At 39.7% G+C, this 21929-nt stretch overlaps 1 protein-coding gene across 6 annotated transcripts in view; it reads right to left on the bottom strand.

Moving 5' to 3' along the window:
- SCLT1 (sodium channel and clathrin linker 1) overlaps positions 1-21929 on the bottom strand; it is a 107868-nt gene that overhangs the window by 59015 nt on the left and 26924 nt on the right. For all 6 annotated transcript variants that reach the window (XM_045202261.3, XM_045202259.3, XM_045202260.3 and 3 more), the window contains 4 exons: positions 19234-19304; positions 8347-8437; positions 6675-6766; positions 1955-2132 (listed from right to left, as the gene is read on the bottom strand). In XM_045202261.3, coding sequence (XP_045058196.2) covers positions 1955-2132; positions 6675-6766; positions 8347-8437; positions 19234-19304 — 432 coding nt within the window. The remainder of the gene's footprint in view (positions 1-1954; positions 2133-6674; positions 6767-8346; positions 8438-19233; positions 19305-21929) is intronic.

Genomic DNA, 21929 nt, shown 5'->3' on the forward strand with positions numbered 1-21929 from the left:
TTTCCAAGCATTTTATGTCTATTTTGTGCCTTTCAAACATTCTAAGAGGCAGAATTCAGATGGGAAGATTAGCATTCCCACAGTTTAAATTTGGATAATTATGTCTTTTAATCTCTTATTAGCTTCTTAATATTCAACTTACAGTTTGTTTCATTTTTAATAGGTTTCTTGGAAAACCCTCTACTATGTAAGAAAGGAAAACATAAATAAAGCATTTTCTTTGTGCTTGCAATTTTCCCAGTAGGGTACTATACATGTAATAGGTATTCAATAAATGTTGGTTCGATGAATTAACGGTTTAATGACCTCCCCATAAGGCAGGCAGCAACACTGAAAACAAACACACGAGTATGTCCTTTACGATGTCTATACACTACATGCCATTCACATGCAAGTGGGGAAAGACAAAAATACGGTATGTGATAGCTAGGTGTCAACTGTCAGCATTAAAGAAAACAGCGACACAGAGGCTCCAGTCAGTGAGTCTCTGCAGCTAAATTTAATTCCTGTCATTTAAGCTTCTGCTCTATTAGAGTAACTGTGTGGGTGATAAAGGGGAAATATAGGCGAGTAAGATTCACCTGGGTCCACTGAATGCAATACAGGGAACCCCCCAGTGACGTGTTGAATGGATGTTTTAGAGTGAGACTCCGGGGATGCAGATGAGTTATGCGAGGACTGTAGACGGAAGAGCGGTCCGATATGCACATGCCAGTTTTGGGAGAGGGCTGACATTTTATCAAATCTTATGATATTAAGTCTTTTTAAAATTTTTTCTATGAAACACCTTTACTTATTTAGCAAACAATAACTTTGGGAAGTAATGATGATACTCCAACATAAAATCCTAAGTGAACCCTTTGAAGGGCAATATGGCAATAGGCATGCTCCGCACCAGGGGAAGTCGCTCGGTCCAGGCTCGGTTCTTGCTGTCGCCCAGGGTGAGGTTGCCAAAGGACAACTCTGCCAGGCTGTCTCCTGGGGCCCTCAGCTTGGGTAGATTGATGATACTCTCTGCCAAGTTTTTGGTGAACTTCACATCCTGGAGCAGGTGGTGATGCTCTAGGAAATCACACAGGTGGGTGTCGTTCCTGATGGTAGCCAAGTGGGATCGATTGAGCAGGCGCTGGTCCACCATCCTCATTTGCAAGGTGGATTTCCTGGCTGTCTGCTGCTTTCCCAGCGGCAAGGGTCAGGCCTCCGGATATCGCCCAGGAGGATGCGCCCCCCTCGCTGGTTCTGCAGCCGCATCAGCGTCTGGATTTGCTCCTGTGCCTCCCTGCACTGCCACAAGAAGAAGGTAGGGAAGTGCTTCATGGCCACTTCCTGGAGGTCGAAGTAGAAGGCCATGGACAGGTACAGGTAGGAGGCGTGGAGCTCCACGTTGATGTGTCTGTGGAAGGCGGCCTGGCATTCCCGGCAGTAGTCCTGGCGCACTCGTGAGCAAGGCGGCGGCGGGAGCAGCAGGGTCCCCACCATTTGAGGCATAGGACGTAGGGTTAGAGGTGCAGGCATCAGGGCTTGTGGGTTGGGCTCTTGCGGCCAAGAAGGCCAACAAAGTGCCACCATGAGAGCTTAGGGGTGGGCTGCGGAGTGGCAGTGGTGTGGGTAAAGGTGGTGACAGGGCGGGGCCCCAGATCATCCACATGGTGGTCGATGATGGTAGCTGGAGGCTCAGTCAGCAGAGGTGGCAGTGGGGACCTTGGAATGTCCCCTCGGTGTGTGACCAGTGTGGCCAGACACAGGTGTGGTCAGGCGCTAGGCCACAGGTGGCTGAAGGTTGGCTCTAAGGTGGCCATGATATTAAGTCTTATCACCACTAATGTGTGTTTATTAATGGAGAACATAGCAATTTCATTTTCATGTGTTTTTTCTGTAGTTATAAATTCCCATACTATTAGGTCACATGGGCAAATAGTATTTTATTTTTTAATAAACGTGTTAGTTTTCTTACCTGGTTTTTTTGCAGTGTAGCTTCTTCTAAGAGTTGCATGCTATTTCTGGCTCTTAGAATAGCTTCATATTTCTCATTTTCTAATTCATTGTACTTTGCTTGTATGTCTCTGGTCTGGTTTTCCAAATGTGTTTTTTCTGCTCTTAATTGGTTGGCTTCTTGAATTGCTACACATAATCTAAAAATTAATAATCACATTGTGAAAGTTCAATATCTTTTTTAAAGATTTATTTTTAGAGAGAGGGGAAGGGAAGGAGAAAGAGAGGGAGAGAAACATTGATCTCTCACGAGAGATACATTAATCAGTTGCCTGTCACATGCCCCCAGCTGGGGTCCTGGCCCACAACCCAGGCATGTGCCCTGAATGGGACTCAAACCGGTGACCTTTTGGTTTGTAGGCCTGCATTAAGTCCACTGAGCCACACCAGCCAGTGCTAAAAGTTAAATATTTTTAAAGGGAAGGAAGGAGTTAGTGTATTTACTGAGCATCTATTACAGTAACAGTATTCCAGTTACTTTCACATGTATTTTCTCATTTGATTAGCACAAAAATTCAGTAACACAGATTTTGTTATTTCTATTTTAAAGAAAATCAAAGAAACCCACTTTAATAGAGGTCAAGCATTTGATTAAGGGTGAATTGGCTAATGAGCAGTGGGGCTGAGACTACACCTAGAAACTCAGACTCTATGTTACACTTTCTATAGCACCACAGAGTATTATATAGTTACGTGATAACGTTGTAAAGCAGATTCTTAAAGAGTGAGTTGTCCCTGAAACACCAATCCAAAAGAACCTATGCACCCCAATGTTCATAGCAGAACAATTTGCAATAGCCAAGTGCTGGAAGCAACCTAAGTGCCCATCAGTAAATGAATGGATCAAAAAACTATGGTATATTTACACAATGGAATTCTACGCAGCAGAGAGAAAGAAGGAGCTTATACCCTTTGCAACAGCATGGATGAAACTGGAGAGCATTATGCTAAGTGAAATAAGCCAGGCGGTGAGGGACAAATACCATATGATCTCACCTTTAACTGGAACATAATCAACAAAAGAAAAAAGCAAACAAAATATAACCAGAGTCACTGAAGTTAAGAACAATCTAACAATAGCCGGGGGGGGGGGGGGCAGTGGGGAGAAAGGTTTTCAGGAACTACTATAAAGGGCACGTGGACAAAACCGAGGGGGAGGGTGGAAGCAAGGGAGGGAGGTGGGTTTGGATGGGGGGGGAAGAGGTGGGGAGAAAATGCTGACAACTGTAATTGAACAACAAAATAAGTTAGAAAAACTCAAATACATATATACACATAAATACATATGCACAGTATATACACATCAATTCCACAGGTTTTTAAACATAATTTTTTGTTATTAAAACTAAGACCACCCTTTTTTGTGCTTGCTTTTCTCACTGAATAATGTCCTGCAGAAATCCCCCAGCGATACTTCCACAAGCTCTTTCCTTTCCTGCTCTCATGCCTGTAACTTCACTTCACTGTTATTGGATCACGCTGATTACCAGAAGCTTTAAGCATATTATTAAAAGTGTGCTAGACATGCAAATTGTCATATTTAAATTTTTCTTCATACCCTCTGCCTATTTTTCCTGATGGGTCATTTAGTTTGCTTGTTCTTTTATAAGAACTCTTTGAATATTGAGATACTGACCTTTGATCTGTCCTGCATGCCACAAATGTTTTTCCCAAATCCACTTTTTTTTGTTGGTGCCTATTGACTCTATGCAGGGAATCTATCACATGACAAAATTTCACTTTAATACAGATAAATCTGATGATGTTTTCATCTTCTCAGTTTTTATAAAGATGATCTCCCTTATCCATAGATTGTTAATGTAAGCTCCTAGATTTCCTCAAAAGATTACTATGTCTTTCATTTTTTTACCCCTAAATCTTTAGTACCATATTCTGGTAAGACAGCACTTCCCTTTGTTCTTCTCAGGCATTTTCTGAGCAGCCTGCTCTCTCCCTTCCCTGCCCTTTGCCCCTACTCCTCACACCCTAACAAGCGTCCCTGCCTCTGCACACCTTGAGTTCTCCTCCCACTCTCCCGGCTTTGGAAGTGACAGAAGTCAGCCTACCTTTTATTGCATTACTCTCTTTTTAAAACATTTTTTTTGTTGTTGTTATTAGTGCATTTGTTCAATTCTAAATGAAGTGAGTTAAGGTCTATCACTAATTCAGTCAGGGTTCTTAGCTGCCAGCAGCAGAAGGCAATCTAACTTGAGGTTTTTGTTCTAGTTCATTATTGTTTTAGCTGTTTTCAAAAACAACATATTACTGGGCTTTGATTTTTTTAATCCCAATCTGCAAGTCCCTGTGTTTTAAGGAATTGAGTCCGCTCATATCTTACTCTATGATTTCTGGGCAGGACATTATTCCTTCCCTCTCATCTGCTTGAGGCACTTGTGGTAGCAGGTGGAGCACCTGCCCCTCCCACAGGGACACCAGTCACTGTCCCACCATCACTTCACCCTTCACCTCCCCAGGGCCTCCTGGCAGGCACAGCAGGTGGACTCTTGCAGGGCTTATGAAGAGCTAGTGGAAAGACATGCTGCTCATGTAACTCCTGCCTTATTTGGCTGAGCATACACCAGCCAGAGAAGTCTTTCCCAGGGGAAACAGTCTTTCCCTGGAGATATTTCCCAGGATCCATAAATCATCTAAAAAGCAGGGAAAAGGGACCTTTATTTGGAAGATGAAGAGAAGTGACTTTACTTCTTAAATGACTGTGGCATTTGAAAAGATCACAGATAATCTTAAATATAAGTAATAATTTCAATAACTACAATAATATTTATTGAGACCAAAATGCCTTTGATTTTATGGACCAAAGATGACCAATAAATATAGAGCTTTACAATCTGGCAGTTCCATTAAGTAAGATACACTCACACCTAAACAGATTGGCTAAACATTGCTAAAGACACATATCAAGTACACTAATAACACGAGATTTTTTAAAACTTTAAAATATATAACCAAGTTTGATCATAGTTGGAACTTAGTTTAATAGTGCTGAAAGACAGCCAATGTAAGCGTTTCCTTTTAGGAAACAGGCTGAATACTCGACTTTAAGAAATACCCTTGTATTTTCTTACACGGGCAGTGATCTCTTCTCAGGGAGCTGTTCAGCTAGGCTCTGCTAGAGCTCCATACTAACAGGAAACCACAATAAAACGATGAAAATTTCCCAAAACCTTCGACATTAAAAAGACAACTGAGAGCACTGCTGAATGAATAAACTTGATTCATCGTGACTCAGTACTGTCAGAATCAACAGGAAGAGAAATTCACTCACTCAGATTTTACTGGTTTGAGTCTCCAGCATTTATTTTCATAGCACAGATGTTACTAAAATAACAGAGGTGAGATTCTGTTAACCACAGACTTTTTCTCTAAGGTTAATTAATACAAAGAACTTCAGGAAACTAAAACAATTGACTGCTGAAAAGTTTAAAAAACTGAAAAACAAAACCCCAAAACCTTAGCACTTAAAAAAAATGATCTCTTTCATCAGAATATCCAGTTAGCAGTTAAAATCAATTAGTTCCCAACCTCCTGTGAGCAAAGAAATTACTTTCATCAACATTTTGGAGAACAGGAAACAGAAGGTCAAAGACACTAATTTTTTTCCTGAACAAACAATAAATTAGCCATGGATCTGTGAGTAGAAGTGAGCTCTCAATTTTAGATGTTCTCAGATCAGTAGAGTTTTTCTGATTATAAAAGATTCCAATCATGCACTCCTTTTAGCTCTAATGTGAATTTATAGGCTGTGGGCATGGTATCTTTAAAAGATTACAAATGACAATTTTCAAGTTTCTTAAGGAAATAGTACGAGGAAACAAGAGCAAAACAATAAAAGATTCTGGAGTGAATGTTAACATTAAGATAGCAATTAGCTCTGGCTGGTGTGGCTCAGTGGTTTGAGTGTAGGTCTGCCAACTGAAAGGTCTCAGATTTAATTCCCAGTCAGGGCACATGCCTGGTGGCCAGGTGCCCAGTTGGGGGGATGTGGGAGGCAACTGATCAATGTATCTCTCTCCCACATCGGTGTTTCTCGCCCTCTCTTTCTCCCTCCCTTCCCTTCTCTCTCTAAAAATAAATAAATGTTTTTTTAAAAGATAGCAATTAAAGACAAAGCTACAGATATATTTAAAAACTAGTCCACTCATGGACATGGACAACAGTGTGGTGATTGCAGCAGGGGAGGGAGATATAAGGGGACTAAATGGTAATGAAAAAAATACAATAAAAATTATTCAGAAAAACAGGAAAAAAAATAGTCCAGACCTTAAAGATAACTAAAAATTATTGCCTTTGAAGACTCCAGAGAGCGCTAGAATGACTTCTCAAGTATTTTTTTCTCGTGTCTCTGCTTACTAGGAAATGGTTTTTCTATATAACTTTTACCCAACTTCATTATCTTTTTCTGCTTCAAGATGGAAAAAACATTTTTGATTTTGGGATTGACTAAACTTGACTATGACTGCTTTGGAGAAAAGACAGAAATGATCTTTGAATATTTTTCAAAACACACTGATCTTTTGAATATCATTTTTTAAATGAAGATGCCCAATAAATCAGATTATAAACCTGTGATTGTAGCTGGTGTAGCACTTACACATACTGAAACTCTAACGTGCAGTATTGTTTGAAAAGCACGGGCAAAGCAGAGGCCCTGAACACTTTACCTTGTTTCTAATAGTTTCACACTGGTCTGCAGCTGCTGTAAGCGCCTGTCTGATGCTTCCTCTCTCCTCTGGGCAGACACCACTTCCTCCTCCTAGAAAATGAAGAAACTGGAAGCTTATTTTGAATATGTGAAAATTCAATTCATCGTTTTATAGCATAGAGACAATAGTTCGTTCTCCAAAGTTATCACACTGCTAGAATTTAATATTTAAGTTTAAAGAAGCAGGACCACTTTGGAAACAATCATACATATACTAAGAAAGGGGAAAGAGAACTCACTGTATTAAAACAATAATCAAAAATGATCATTGCATACAGATTTCTACCAATATTTCAAACTACTGTACTTCCATAGTGCAAGGCTAACAGAACAAGGCTGGGATTTGTATGCAGCCAGTCTGCCTTTAGGATATGCCCTCTTTAACTAGGTCATACGGCATCCACTATAATCATAGGATAGTGCTTCTTTGAGATGGTGATGCTCTGACATATATTCAGGTTTTATTTGTACCATCTTTAAAAAATACTTCCTCCCTTCTGGTGTGTTAAAGAAGTATTTTCTTACAATACTATTTTAATTCTTCTATTGACTTTTAGCTATATTATTTGTTTGGATTATTGCTTTAGGGCTGCTCTAGAGATTACGATACACATCTTCATCTCATTCCAATTTTTTTAGAGTTTAATTCACAGAAACATCGGAACCTTGAAACAGTGTGTCTCCATAGACTGCCCCAGCCTTGAGTGCCCCGACTGTCCTGCCTCCAGTCTGCATACTTTATGAATCCATTAAATAAAGTGCAAAGTCCTGCTTTAGAGTGGTCTAGCCTCTGATGGTATTAATGAGAGAAAAGAAAAACGTGTTGATGTATTATTTCATATTTATAATTCCTGTTGCTCTTGATTTCTCCCTATACCTGGGTTGCCATCTGGTGTCCCTTCCTTTCAGCCTAAAGAATTCTCCTTAGCATTTTTGAAGTACAGCTTTGCTAAGTGACGACTTCTCTCAGTTTTTTGTTGATCTGAAAATGCCTTTATTTGGCTTCATTTCTGAAGTAGTTGCACTGCACAGAGAATTCTTAGTGAGCGTTTTCATCACCTTCAGCACTTCAGATATATTATTCCAATGCAGTCTGCCGCCAGTTTCTTAATGGGAAGCCAGCCAGCATCAGAGCCGTTCCCGCTCCTGCCCTTTTTCTGCCGCTGCTTTCACGTCTTCGAAATTGGTTGTCAGTTTGTCACGATGTATCTGAAAGTGATTTTCTTTGTGTTCATCCTACTTGGGATTCACTGAAATTCTTAGATCTGTTAATGTTTTCCACCAAATTTTGGAAGTTTTCAGCCATTATTTCTTTAAACATCTTTTCTGTTCCCTCCCCTCTGCCTTTGCCTGACTAAATCCCACAGCTGGGTCCACTAAGAGTGAATTTCACTGACTGCCCCTGTGGCCAACAGTTACACATTGTCCTGTCTAGTATGTTTCGGCTGAAAACTAGATAATATAGTTATTTCCAATATTATAATTTAGCTTCCTAGTTTTATATTTTGGGGGCAAGAAAATGATTAATTCACTTTTAAGCAACCCTGTTTAACACCTAATCTAAATAGATCAATAAATATACAAAAAAACTGAGCTACAGGCAATCAATTGTCTTAGAAATAAGAAAATACCTTCTTTTTCATCTGTTTTTGAGAATGTTCAGTCATTTTAGTTAACTCTTCCACTCTTGCAGCTGCAATTCTCAGATCTGTCTTGGTTTGCCTAAAACAAAAAGTAAATTAATACAGTTTTCATACACCATAAAGAATTTAAAAAATCAGAAAAATATGTAAATTTAGTAAAACCAGGAAGGAAAATCTGCCAAGATCAAACCTCTGTAATAGATGGTTTCCTCATTTCTGTTTTGGTAGATTAGTCTATTCTGCCCTCCTGTTGGGCAGAAGATCGCTGAGAAGCTCTTGTGGTTAGGTGCACCAAACCTCTGCAATTGATGGTTTCCTGACTTCTATCGAATTTGCCTGGTGATTCTACCTTGAAATTGTCTCTCAGTTGTGTAACACATTTTCACTTAAACTGCCCAACCTTTGGCCCCATCATCACTTCCTAGGACTGTTCCAATGGACTCCAAACTGATTTCTCCACTGCTGGTCTCCTCTTTAATTCACCTGCTACAGTGCGTTTCATCTGCAGAAAAGGTTACCTACCCAGTGATGAAAATTCTGGTTGAATAATGATTTCTGGGTCCCCCACATCTTTGGGCACACAGTCAACAGCCCTCTGCACGGTATGTAAAGCTAGCCAGCACCTGGTCTCAGAGTCCCACACCTTGCCATTCCCCCCACATAATTTATGTTCCAGGTATAACACACCACTAAACTTACTGTTTCCTAAAAACATATCCTTGTCTATTTTTTTCACGTGCTTGATTGGACTAGCTTCTTTCCTCTTTTTTTGATAACTTCCTCAATATGCCAAGACTTACTTCCTAAATCTCATCTCAAGTCTTCCTTAGCTTGTCCTAGGCAAAAGACCCTACAATCCCAGTCCTCATAACAATGGTTTGTACATTATTAACAGGTACTCCTTCATGGAATTCAAACTTTACAAAAAATACGGAATTAAGATCATTAAAGGCAAGGATCACATTTTGTTAATTGTTAAATCCTCATCAGAGAGCACGGTACCCAACACATATTGTAGTAGAAGTAAATATATCGTAAATGGATGAAAGAGAAGGCAAAAAGAAAGGAGACAGAGGTATACCTGGATGTTTTACTTAGATCTTGCCTATCCAATTTGATATTTGTGTATGGAAATCTTAAAATAATTTTGTGAATCTCTCATTTGAAACAGAATCCCTCTCTCACATAATTAAAAAAAAAAAACTTCAGGCACTGGTCCTAAGACCTGTTTTTGGAAATCATTAAAAGAAAAAGTATTCTGAGAGCATTTATATTCTTACATCATGCCTCCTAAACACCAAAAACCCTATGTTTTGGGGGAATAACAAGTAGTACTTTACATATACTAGTCATTTCTACATTGTTCCAGAAGGTAATTAGAAAAGGAGTCAACTGTTGTTCATATCTTCCTCTGGCACGAAATACTGAAAACTAAGCTAGGATCTAAGCTGGAAGGCCTGCCCCCTGAACCCGGCTCCACCCCCGCAAGAGCCGTGTAAACTGTGTCAATCACTTCATCTTTCTGAGTCTCAGAACTGCAGCTGCAAAACAGAGATCAAGACAAAATTTTCCTGCATAGCTTGCAGAATTATGATAAAGTTCACATCAGTTAGTTCATATTAAGGCACTTCATACGCTTTATTGTGGTTTCTACCAATGTAAGCTATCATCATAATCTTGCCCTGTTTGGGATGTTGAATCGCCAGGAACTGTGGGGTGTAGCGTGACTTTTCAGTTGGATTGGAGAAGCTTGGGGGTGCCTGTACGTCTGCCCTTGGCTCCTGGCCAAGAAATGACAAGTGGGATTTATGATGTGCTGCTTAGTGTCTGAATCCCCTCTGGTAACCCCCAACCAGGATCCGTTACTGATGGTTTTCACCTGGCTTATCTGGTTAGACAGCTGGTTTAGACTATGTGACCAGAAGGGCAAAGGAAAAGACCTCGTGGGAACTTCTGCCTTGAGCTGTCCCGCAGCCGAGATTCAGTGCACACGTGTCTTCAGTAGTTCAATCTGCAGACAGAGCAAGTCTTTGTGAGAACAAAGACCCTGGGCCCCTCTGCTTGCTTGGGCCTGTGCAAGATTGTGGGGTCTCGGGAGTCCTTTCAAATGAATCTTTAAAGGAACCAACAAGAATAATCCTAATTTTATTTTATGAAGGAACTTCAATAACTATATGTTTATACTATTTTACTTGCAAAACATTTTAGATAGATGTTTGCTTGTGTACAAATTACATCAAGGTCAAAAATAGTTTTCATTGTAGAATAACAAATTTGATTAAAAATAAACAAGAATAATTAAACAATCTTGATGTCACAACTACTCACATATTTCATTTTTGCCCCAAAGGAATATTTTAAAAAGCACATTATTTCACTTTCAGGCATGCTTTCTTATCAAAGAATTTGAAGTTTCTGGGATATTTCTTTAATGTAATTTTTCATGATTTATAAAAAACAAAGCTTTGCTTTGTTAAGCAAAGTATAACCAATGTAGTAGTATATTTAAATTACAGCATTAACTTGGACACAAATTAAAATGCTTTATTATTACATTCTTTTGAGATTGAACATCAAATACAATGGGTCTACTTTAAATTTTTATGTTTATTTTGCTGTCTCATATCAAGGAAATCCTAAAAATGTTTATAATAATTCTTTCATACAATGAAAAATTGTAAGATTCAGAGAGAAATAAAATGCAGATTTTACTTATTTTATTTAATATATATTCTAGTTTTTTCCTTTAAAATAAAAGAAAGTTGCATCCCTTGGTACTTTAATAAGTACTTCAGTAATTACCCAGTGCTATATAGTCAAGCCACCCACTGATATTTAAAAACTTCGGAGAATAACTAAGTATCATTTTAGACAAAGTTCTGAAATTTTAAGATCATTCTGCTTTAGGAAACTGATGGTAAACAGCAAAACTGTGAAAATTTTTATTTTAATTTTTTTCTTCTTTCAATCTTTAGTGTCTATTTAATGATCAAACCTATTCAAAAAACAACCCTGCCAAGAAACTATAAAGGCAACATATTAATAATCCACATACTGAGCTGTCAAAACTTTAAAATAGATTCTTGAGTCTTTAAAAGTTTAATTCAAAGTTATACACAATTTAAAGTAGTTCAACATTCTAATTTCCATGTTACAATATAATTTTCTAACATACTGGTAAAGTTTCTCTATACTTTCCGTGTGTGAAAGCACGCTTTTTGAGTTATACATGCACAGTTTATCTGTCTCATTCATCTACAATGTCTGGGGGTGGTACCTGCTCATCAATGCTTTTCAGCATCTGTCTAGGTAATTCTGATGTACAGCCGTTGTCTTAGATTTTACAGAGTAACTACACAATGAACATGCTTATCTTTACAAAAAGCTTGCAAACAATCATTACAAATATAGTTTTAGAGTCATGTAACTTGAGGTATCACTGACAAACTGGAGAATATATTAATTCGTTGTTAAGTAGGCTTATGCAATGGACATGCTCAAAAATGTTCGTCAAGTTGTGGTCAGCTTAAGAAAATCTAGGGTGAAAGAGTTGCAGGCAGAGCGAATTAACAATAACTGGAAAGAGTATGAGAAAGGCACTTAAAGAAATGATTAACTAGCTGGGATGTATCACTAGTGGAAAGGTACAGGACAACGGCAGAAAGGAAGGCGGAGGTCAGATCATCTACGTGCAGAAAAATCCTCATTCAAGGAGTGTCAACAACCAGGGGAATGGAGGATTTTGTTTTAAGGCAAAAAAGGTAACAGTAATCTTGAGGAGAAGAATTGAGATGTAGAATCAAATCTAAATTGAAAGAAATTCCAAAGAGAGATTATAGCAAATACACTCTTCTTCCAAGTAATTTCAGAGAATAGAAAGGAGAAAACAGAGAAAACTGAGGAATCATCAGGGGGAAGTCTACACATTTGAGGTCTTGGAAGGACCCCACAAAAAAAGAGACTAAGATTTTTAAAAAGAATGAGTGTAACTGGTGAAACAAGATAAGAGAAGAAAGAGAAGAGGTTTGGGGTTGAACAGTACACAAGAAATGGGCATTCAGCTTAACAGAAATGATGGAATAAGGAAGGAATGCTCCATCTCGTGCTAGGACTTGTAGCAGCGACCATGTAGGTGAGGCTGATCTTCCAGAGCTAGGAAGGGAAATACCTACTGCCCACTTATGACATTAACACCAACTCCCAAATCTACGAGCACCTGCTTTGTAAGTATTATACCTGCCCATCTCCTTGGGTAGGTTGTATACTACAGCAGAATGGAGGAGAGCAAAGACAGTAAGAATTCTAGAATACTGCAGCACCGCAAAGAAGGCCATTTTATTTCCATTCCAGTGGTGAGGAAGCTGAAGTTCATTCGTAAGCAACCTGCCCAAGTCAACAAACCAGAACCAGAACCAGAACACAAAATAGAAAATAGAAAATGAGAAAACAAAACTAGAGCTGTCTCACTTCAAAGCTTATGCTCTTTGTACTTACTATGCAGAAGCACATTTTTAGCTTAGGTGTACAAATGCAGAGTATTTGCAAAATAAAATTATCAATAAAATACATATTTTGAAATACACCAGTAATCAATTATTAGAGGCAAAACTGCTAAACAATGAAGTTATGGGTTTGTTCCTACTCCTGATCGATACATTCTGGAAGTAAGGTCTAACATTCTTTCTGCCCCTTAAAGGTTAAGAGTAAACAATATAAATACTGAGTAAGGGGTAACTATATGTAAACTAGTATGAATCGACAGAAAAATGAGAGCAAGGCCTGATTTCTTAAAACGTGTTTTCTACGCTCAGAAGACTAGCTGCCAGCACATAAGGAACTGCCTGGCGATTCTCATGACTAAGCACATCTGCTCAGGGCCATTTCTCACATGGGACAGTTTCCCAGAGACACTGTGAATCAAATACAGTGATCCACGAATTCCAGATTTCCATAGCATTCCTATAATAGAAGACACAATATTATTCAAATTGGAACATGAAACATCTGAGAAAAATATGTTACATCAGCTGAAAGAAAACTATTATCTGGCAAAGGTACACACATTTTTAGGAAAAAAAGAGATTATATAAAAATTATTGGCACATACAATGTTTTTGAAAAATAAAGTATGCATTTGTAAAAAAAGATTAAAAATGAACACAATATACAGACTGATTTATATAATTTAGTTTTTGTTAGATTAAACATAATAGAGTGATATCAAGAATCACATTCCTTTTCAATTGCTTTTATATTCTTCAATAAAACTACTTATTTAAGAATCTTTTCACTATCACATTTTAAATATTTCCTGGATTTTATTTCACATTTAAATAAAGCACTGAACATTAATAAAATGCTTAAATGCATCATGCATTCGAACATTGAGATGATTGGTACTAAAAACAGATTTAAAAGCCAGTACCGTTAAATCCTGGATCCATAATAGGAAGCACTAAAAATCACTTAATTCATTTTGCAAAGATACTATTAATTACATTAAAAATGGTTTTCTCTGGTGTGTTGTTTTGGAAATCAAACTACTAAGTGGTCACACATTACTGCATAACTGGAGAATGTAAAATATCATTTTTCTAAATAATGACATCCCAAGAAGCCATTTGTCCCCCATAAGATCAATGACAATGGACATGAAGAGAAAACCTACATAAATTAGGTAGCTTTGTTCCTCCAATGAAGTGCAGTTTAATTAACTACTTAATTAACTGACTTCATCACTCAAAAATATCTTTCAAGGACTTCCCCTGTGTCTAGCAGTGGCCTAGATGATGGCAAGATAAAAAGGACTAAATTGCCAGCCATACCTTTAAGGATCTAAAAAGCTAGTAAAGACAGATTAATTGATAAGGAATTAAGTGTGCGAAAGTGTTGAAAATGCTATGTGAGAAGTGTCTGCAGCCTACAGCTGAGGCACAAGGAAGGCATATTTGGTTCTATCTGGGGAGGGAGAAAACCATAAAGATTCAGAAAAAGATTTGTAGAATATGTGACACTTGGGCTGAACACTGGCAGCTGAGTGGGTATTTATCAGGGAAGGGCAGGTCAGGCAGCCTGAGCAATGTGAGCAAAATCAGGGAGGTTGGGAATAGCACGGCCTGTCTGGGAAACCAAGGAAGTTCAGAAGACTGAGGGGAGGGGTGACCCGATCTAAGCAGCCGGGGGGTCAAGTCATGGAAGGCTTAATGCTATGCTGAGTAACTTGGATTATAACCTAGAGCAGGGGTGTCCAACTCATTGTCACTGGGGGCCACATCAGCCTCCTGGTTGCCTTCAACGGGCCAAATGTAATTTCAACTCCTTAACAGTTGAGGAGTAGTTACATTTATACAGTCCTAAAATTATTTCAGCCCTCTGAAGGCAACCGCGAGGCTGATGTGGCCCCCGGTGAAAATGAGGTGGACACCCCTGTGCCTATGGGACCTATAGGCACTTAGTGGGCACTGAAGGCCCGCGATGTGATCAGATTTCACTGCAGGAAGGTCATTTTGATGGCAGTATGAAGAAGGAAGGTGGGGGGGGGAATAAGCCCTTTGGGAGGCTACTCAGATGAGACGATGGGCCGAGTGCGGGCAGTCACCGTGTGCCGGGGCCAAAGTGAAGGCTCTGAGAGACACCTGGAAGGCTGAGTTGCGACAGACAAGAATTTAGATGCCTCCTAGTTTTCTGAAGCAGCAACTGGATGGAGCCGTTCACAAACAGAAAGGTGAGACTGCGGACCTGCGACAGGTACCGCACTCAGTTTAGAGCCTGCTGAGTTCCAGGTGCTTCTGAGCCATCTGCGTGGAGATCACCAGGGGAACCTTGAGCTAGCAAAATTCACTAGGTCTCATCTTCACAGAGGTTGTTAAGCTACAAAGGTGTACATGAGATGAAACAGGTCAAATTAAAGTAATTTGAGGCCATGATGTCGTACATAAGCTTATTAAAGGTAGCTTCTGTCCTCAGAGCACACCGGTGTATGTCTAAGTTCTCGATGAATAGGACATACATTGATCGGTAAGTTACAGGTTCTTTGTAAGAAGAAAATATCTATGTCTGCTAGTGAGATCGTTCCCCAGCGGCTAAAGTGTTTTAAACTAAACATTCTGATGATGCCTCTCTGACGAGAGGCTAACACAGACCCTATGCAGACACATCAGTCAGTCTGCACAGCACTCCCTTTCACTGAGATAATACTGTGAGTCCTGAACGGTACACCCGGTGGCAGTCTTTCCTTCAGTGACTCTCCAAGGTGGATGTAAACTCTGAGCACACACGACTTGAAAAACAATCATCTCCGTATGTCAGCTGGACATGTATTAGAGACAAATATGTATGACGAAAAAAGCATCTAAAGAGAAGTAGCACAAAATTTGTTTCAATGAATAAATGCCGAGTCGAGCCACACGAGGAGTAAAAATCTGGTGGAATTTGAATGAGAAAAGTCTTGTGGGAGCAGGCAAGTTTAACCAGGTTTGGAAAGTCATAAAGTTTCTGACCAACAGAACAACGATCAAAGGTGAAAAGGAAGGAACCGAAACGTCGTCTTCCATGCGTGACAGCAACATAACCAGGGTGAGCACTTTGTGCACACCTGGAGGGCGGGGGAAAGCAGGTGAGTGAAGGCCCTTAGAAAGCAGGCTGCAGACTTCCATCTGCTGTGACAGGGCATCACCAGAAACTCTCGAGAAGGAAAATGATGCAAAGCTCTAATTACAAACTCACATGACTCTAACTTTTTTGTACCATAACATCAGACAACAAATGAAACTAGTATGTTTTCAGTATAAGTACAAACTTAACACTGGTGTTTAAAGAGTTTCCAATTTAGTTATTCTTGGCAGGCTATATAGGGCAACTCAAAACCTAAATTCTGGTAACGTCAATATGCCCATCATTCAGAATCTGTCAAACTTGAAAGCAACACTCTCTTCCCTGAAAGAAGCATCTGCCTCTCCTTATGTTCCTTCAAGTCTGTGTCAGGAAAAGCAAGCATAGTTTTATGTATACAACTCTGAGCTGCTTAAGTTATAGAATATTGCCAATAAATATTGTGGCATAATTGCTTGTGGACAATTTAACTTAAGACCTTTAAGGCTTTAGAAAACCACAACTAGCTTTATGAATCTCTCATCTCCATTGATAATCTTTGGGCCTGAATGTGCAAAAGCCAAATGGAATTTCCACACAGATGTCAAAGAAACAATGTATTCACTCCTCATCCTCTGTTTAACAAGCAGCCCCCACTCTTGACTTCCTCTCTGCTATGTATACAGTCAGAGAACCAGGTGCAGAAACGCACTAGATCAGCAGTTACAGCATGTGAGTTCCAGTTCGGTCCTTCCATGAACTTTTGTGCAACCCTCAGTAAGTCAGTAACTTCTGAGCCTTTGGTTCATTTAGGTTTCTTCTATGAAGGTAGAAAGTTAAAGTAAGATGATCACTAAGATACCTTTAGCAATAAAATTCCATGATCTTCCCATGTCCTTTATCCCAATATCACCAAGTTCTGCCCATTTTCCTATACAATAATATTTACATGCATTTTTTATTTGCTATTTCCACTATTATCATTTAACTGCAGGTCTTGATAAGCCAATTTTCTGACTCATTTTTCTTCCAGGACCTGCACACCCTGATTTATGCTCCAAACACCATACACGTTAACATTCTTTTTCTCCCACTCTCTCCTGAACCTTGAGCGCAGAGTTAAACCGATGCCACTCTTCTTTCCATGATCTGTTATCATTGTTAGCTGTGAATGATTGCTCTCATTTGCTTGTTTTCCTGTGTATTCTCAATCTCTCTGTCATTCCCCCTTGTCTTGTGGTTCACAGTAAAATGTGACATATCCTTGGAGATATATAGATACATGAGTATACACATATATGCATATGGTAAATTGTATATTGTTATTTGCATGTGTTTTTATGTTATAGGGCAAATCTTTTCACTTTTAAATATGAACCCTGTTTCATAAATCTATGTTGCTGTAATTACTTCTTTACTTGTAAACACGTGTTTCTAAACAGCGCACGGTGTTCCACAGGGTGCAGTTACTGCGTTTTACCTATCCATTTCCTTGGTGCTGGACACCCAGGCTGCCTCCAGTTCCCTACTTCTACCAATAGTCCTGCTCCATGGAGACAATCACTAATTTGAAGTTAGGTTGTATCATTCCTGGAAAGGTTTTTATTTTATTCTTTTGTAATATATGCACAATATATAGACATTTTGTTCTTTTACTATATTATTTGATATAGATATATATCTAAGTATATATGATATATAAAACTAAATATATATATCCATAATCAATACAATTTTTAAAGCACTTAAAATGTATATAAATTGCATCACTCTTTAAGCTCCTTTTGCACTTGGTATTACATTGCACATTTTATTTTTGGCACTGATAACTAGGTGTGAAGAATATCACATTATTTCAACATGCATTTTCCTGATTGCCATGACTTTTGAAATATTTGTGCATTTCCTTTGCCCAGTGTTCTAAGAAAGTGTGGTCTGTGTTAAGTCAATCCTTTGAAAATTGTTAAGAATTGTTTTGCCACCCAGAATGAGCTCAATGCTTTTTAATGACTTGCAGGGACATGAAAGGAAAGTAGAGGCTGAAGTACTCTTGTTAAACCCACAATGACCTTTGCAGTGGGTTGCATAGTGTCCCCCCACTGCCCCAAATTCAGGTCCACCTGAAACTTTATTTGGAGATGGACTTTGCAGAGGAATTAAGGTAAGGATCTCAAGGTGAATCATCCTAGATGAGGGTGGGCTTATAAGGAGGAGAGGGCACACAGAGGGAGGCAGAAAACAAGGCCTTGGGGAGACAGAGGTAAGATGAGATTAGAGTTTTGCCACCAGGGCCTTGCCCTGCCTCCAGCACCAGCAGCTGAGGAGGCGAGGAGAGGTTCTTCCCCAGGGCCGACAGGGAGCAGGGTCCTAGCAACACCGTGATGTCAGACCTCTGGTGTCCAGAACTATGAGGAATAAATTCCTGTTGTTTTAAGCCCCCAATTATAATTTGTTATGGCACGTGGGAAACTAATGTGATCTCTGCGTGGCTACCTTCAACAGTCAGCTCTCAGAGCTCATCCTGCCTCATTCATCACACGCCCTGGACTCAGCAACCCTCCTTCCTCCCTGACATGCCTCTTACACTCCATACTTCCTGGTGCTGTCCTGTCTCACTGGTCTCTCCTCTGCCTCCTTTGTTGATTTCTCCTTTTCACCCTTACTTCTCTGAGCTCAGTTGTAGGTTCTGATGTCTTTTCTATATACATTACAATTTAGAGACATGTGTAAATGACTGCAGCATAGAACAAAGCCTTAGAGGACTACACTACTTAATTTTAAGTAGCACGAGGGAGAGGACATAAAGTGACAATTTTCCTTCCATCATTTGGAGTTTTTCCTGTAAAACCTATTAATGCAATGATGATTAAACCACTGTACCATAGTATACATATATATGTACAGTATTAAATTTTCTAATTTTAAAAACCTTTTATTGGCTGCCTTCTCCTCTCCTCTCCTCCTTATCTCCCTTTTCAGTCTCCCCAATGGTGCACCCTGGTATTACATCTAAACAGACTGCATGCTCAGAACGCTTTTCTCAAAAAGCCTGCTTATGGTGGAATCAGAAGAAAGATTCCTATAGAAAAACTTCATCTAAGGAAATGGATTTATTTATAGTTGCCTCCTGACTAATAGTTTTGATTTCAGTCTCTTTCCAACCCAAAAGATCATACTGACAGAAACTCAAAAGGGAGGGAAAAAAACACCCATTGGAAAAATTATGGCCTCATCAGTTTTTCTGAAAAATAACACTAAAATAACAAAATTTATTTTAAAAAATACCTAAGTTGTTTTCGGAGTCGCTCGATTTCCACATTTTGTTCAGTTACTGTTTCCAGAAAGTGTTGGTTAGTCTGCCACACACAAAAAAAATAAAATAAAACATTCAGTATCAGAACATTTAAAGCAACTTCGTTAAAGATTAACTATAGGGTGTTAGAGAAATAGAATGAAGTAATGATAATGATTAGATTTGTGGAGGGTAAAATATAAGCCTGGCCATTTTTCCTTGCCACCTGCTTCCCTCCAAACTACGGGCATCTGCATTTCTGTCCTACGGCCTTCTCTGGCGTCTGAGCCTCCTCCACTCACCAAACTGTGCAGAGGGCACCGGGTGTCAGAGGATTCAGGTCCCCAGTCTGCTCTGGAAGAACCCGATAACAGCCACGGGGGGGACTGGTCTCGTGGCCCTGGGGGAATAACTCTGAGCCTGTGTTCCACCGGGGCTTCCACCGTGTGTTGGTGGAATTAAGTTTCGGTTACCCACAGGGCTGATTTGCTTACAGGTAAAACCCCTTCACTGGCTGCCTCTCTTCCCTTCCCAGCCTCACTCCCCCACGCCCCTGCTGGTGCACTCTGATACTATCTCCTCAATAAGCCACATGCTTTGAAGACTTTTCCTCAGGGTCTGCTTGGGAAGGAAACTAAAGTAAGATATGAAGCGGTTTGCCATGTGTAGGACAATTTTTCTGAGGGAACTGATTCTCTTCTGTAAGTGCTGGTTTTACCGTGATGGTATAAATTCCTTATCCTTCTCGATGTGTCTTACGTGCAAAGTCACGCGGAGGACAGTTACCTCCTAACTGGTAGTCCTGACTTCAGTCTTTCCCCCCCCAGCGGAGCACACATGCATCTCTCCAGCAACGGTCCCGGAGGCGATTTTCACTGTGCTTCTCTCACACTCTACCCAGTTTCATGGACGTCATGATTTTCATACAGCGTTTTGTCCCCCTGTGCTGGGATGTCCTCGTTCTGCCAGCGTTCATCCCTCCACACCCTGTGCGGTCTGCTCATGCTCGGGCAGAATTAGCTGTTTCCTTTTGGCATTTTGATAAAACTTCATTTGCACGCTTACAATGCACACTGCATTACACTGAAATACTACCATACGGGAAGTTTCTGTCTTTCTGGCTACAACATGAACCTTTGTGTGTGTGTGCGCGAGGACCGGCTTGTCCCAGAACCCCCAGGGTCTAGAACAAGATGCAGCACACTTTAAGGACTTATACTTCGGCGAGATGAATGACCGGACGTCTTTATGAGACGTGAAAGAAAGCCTCTGGACTGCAGCTTTACTGTTATCTTGGGAAGTAGACTGCTGCAGACCAGAAGTTAGTATTCAACTCACAGACCACAATTCCAGAGACCAGCTACCACATGCAGAGAAAGGAAGGAGAGAGGAATAAATAGCACAGAGTAATAAATAAATTTTTTATACACCAAAAAATTAAACAAAAATAACAACAAAACCTGGGTGTAACACTGGGTAGGAATCAGGAAAGACATATGCTTATATGCAAATAACTGAAGGGCTGAGTTGAAGAAATGAGCTTTCCATATGACTGCAGAAGATAAAACCATGTATCAGCGGGAAGAAATCTGATGAGAGATTTTTAGCTTTCCAATAATCAGAGTTGAAAGGAAAAGGCTGTTAGGGGAAGTAATATCTCTTACAGGGGATATTCAAAGCAGAGGCTGAATTATCATCTAACTGGAAAGCATTTAATAGAAGGATGTCTATTTCATTTGGGGTGGTACATGACCTTTAATGCAGTTTCAAAGTCTCCTGTGAAGCTGCTTCAACGACCTCACTTCTCTGAATTCCTCTGTGGTGTCTGTATTTCTCGACTGATGTTTTATTACACACACTAGCATAAATGCTGCTTGTGCTTTTTTTTGTACTATTTGGGAGCGCCTTACAGCTAAATGATATAGATAATCAGTAGAAGTATAAATTAGAATCATGAATTTTAAGAAGCTAGTGTTGGTAACACCACTCGGCAGCAATCCTAGCATGAGCTCAACATCTGCACCCGAAATACGGCCCTGTTCTGTATCTGTGATCGGACCCAAATGTGGAAGATTCGCGGATGCAGAGATGCGTAAAGGCCAAAGGAAGCATCTCTCCCAGTCGTCATCTGCTTCGGCACTTTATTCACTGATTATTCATAGTCTTTCCTGTTTCGACAAGCAGACCAGGGCTCTGTGGGTAGGTGCACTTTCTCCTGCAACTACACAATCTACAACAGTGCAAGGGACTTAGTATGTAATTAACAGATATTTTTGAGTAGTTTTATAGAGATAAAATCAAAAAAAGAGTATGATTTCAGGTAAAGAGAATCTGTTGGAAATAGGACTCTTACTGTATCCATAGTCACAGTGACTCGATGGAAACTTGTCCTTTTAGGCACCTTCAGGTCAGGGCATTTTACCTTCGGCACACTATTAACATGCACTGGTCACAAGAGCTATTTTATTTACTTGGTTTATAGTCGTCAATTTATTGTACATCTATAGCAACCTATTCATTTAATGAGTTTGTTCATGTAATCAGGAAACTTTTAAATAGAAGCTATTTAATGTTCAAAGGGCACTTTTCTTCAAGTTGACTTTGACGGACACCTGCCCTGTGGCTAGGCTCTGAACGTGCTTTGAGACACAAGAGATCATCACAGTCACTTAGCTGCCTCCCTTTACAC

The sequence above is a fragment of the Desmodus rotundus genome, chromosome 9 (genome assembly GCF_022682495.2).
Source record: "Desmodus rotundus isolate HL8 chromosome 9, HLdesRot8A.1, whole genome shotgun sequence".
In the NCBI taxonomy this organism is placed as follows: Eukaryota; Metazoa; Chordata; class Mammalia; order Chiroptera; family Phyllostomidae; genus Desmodus; species Desmodus rotundus.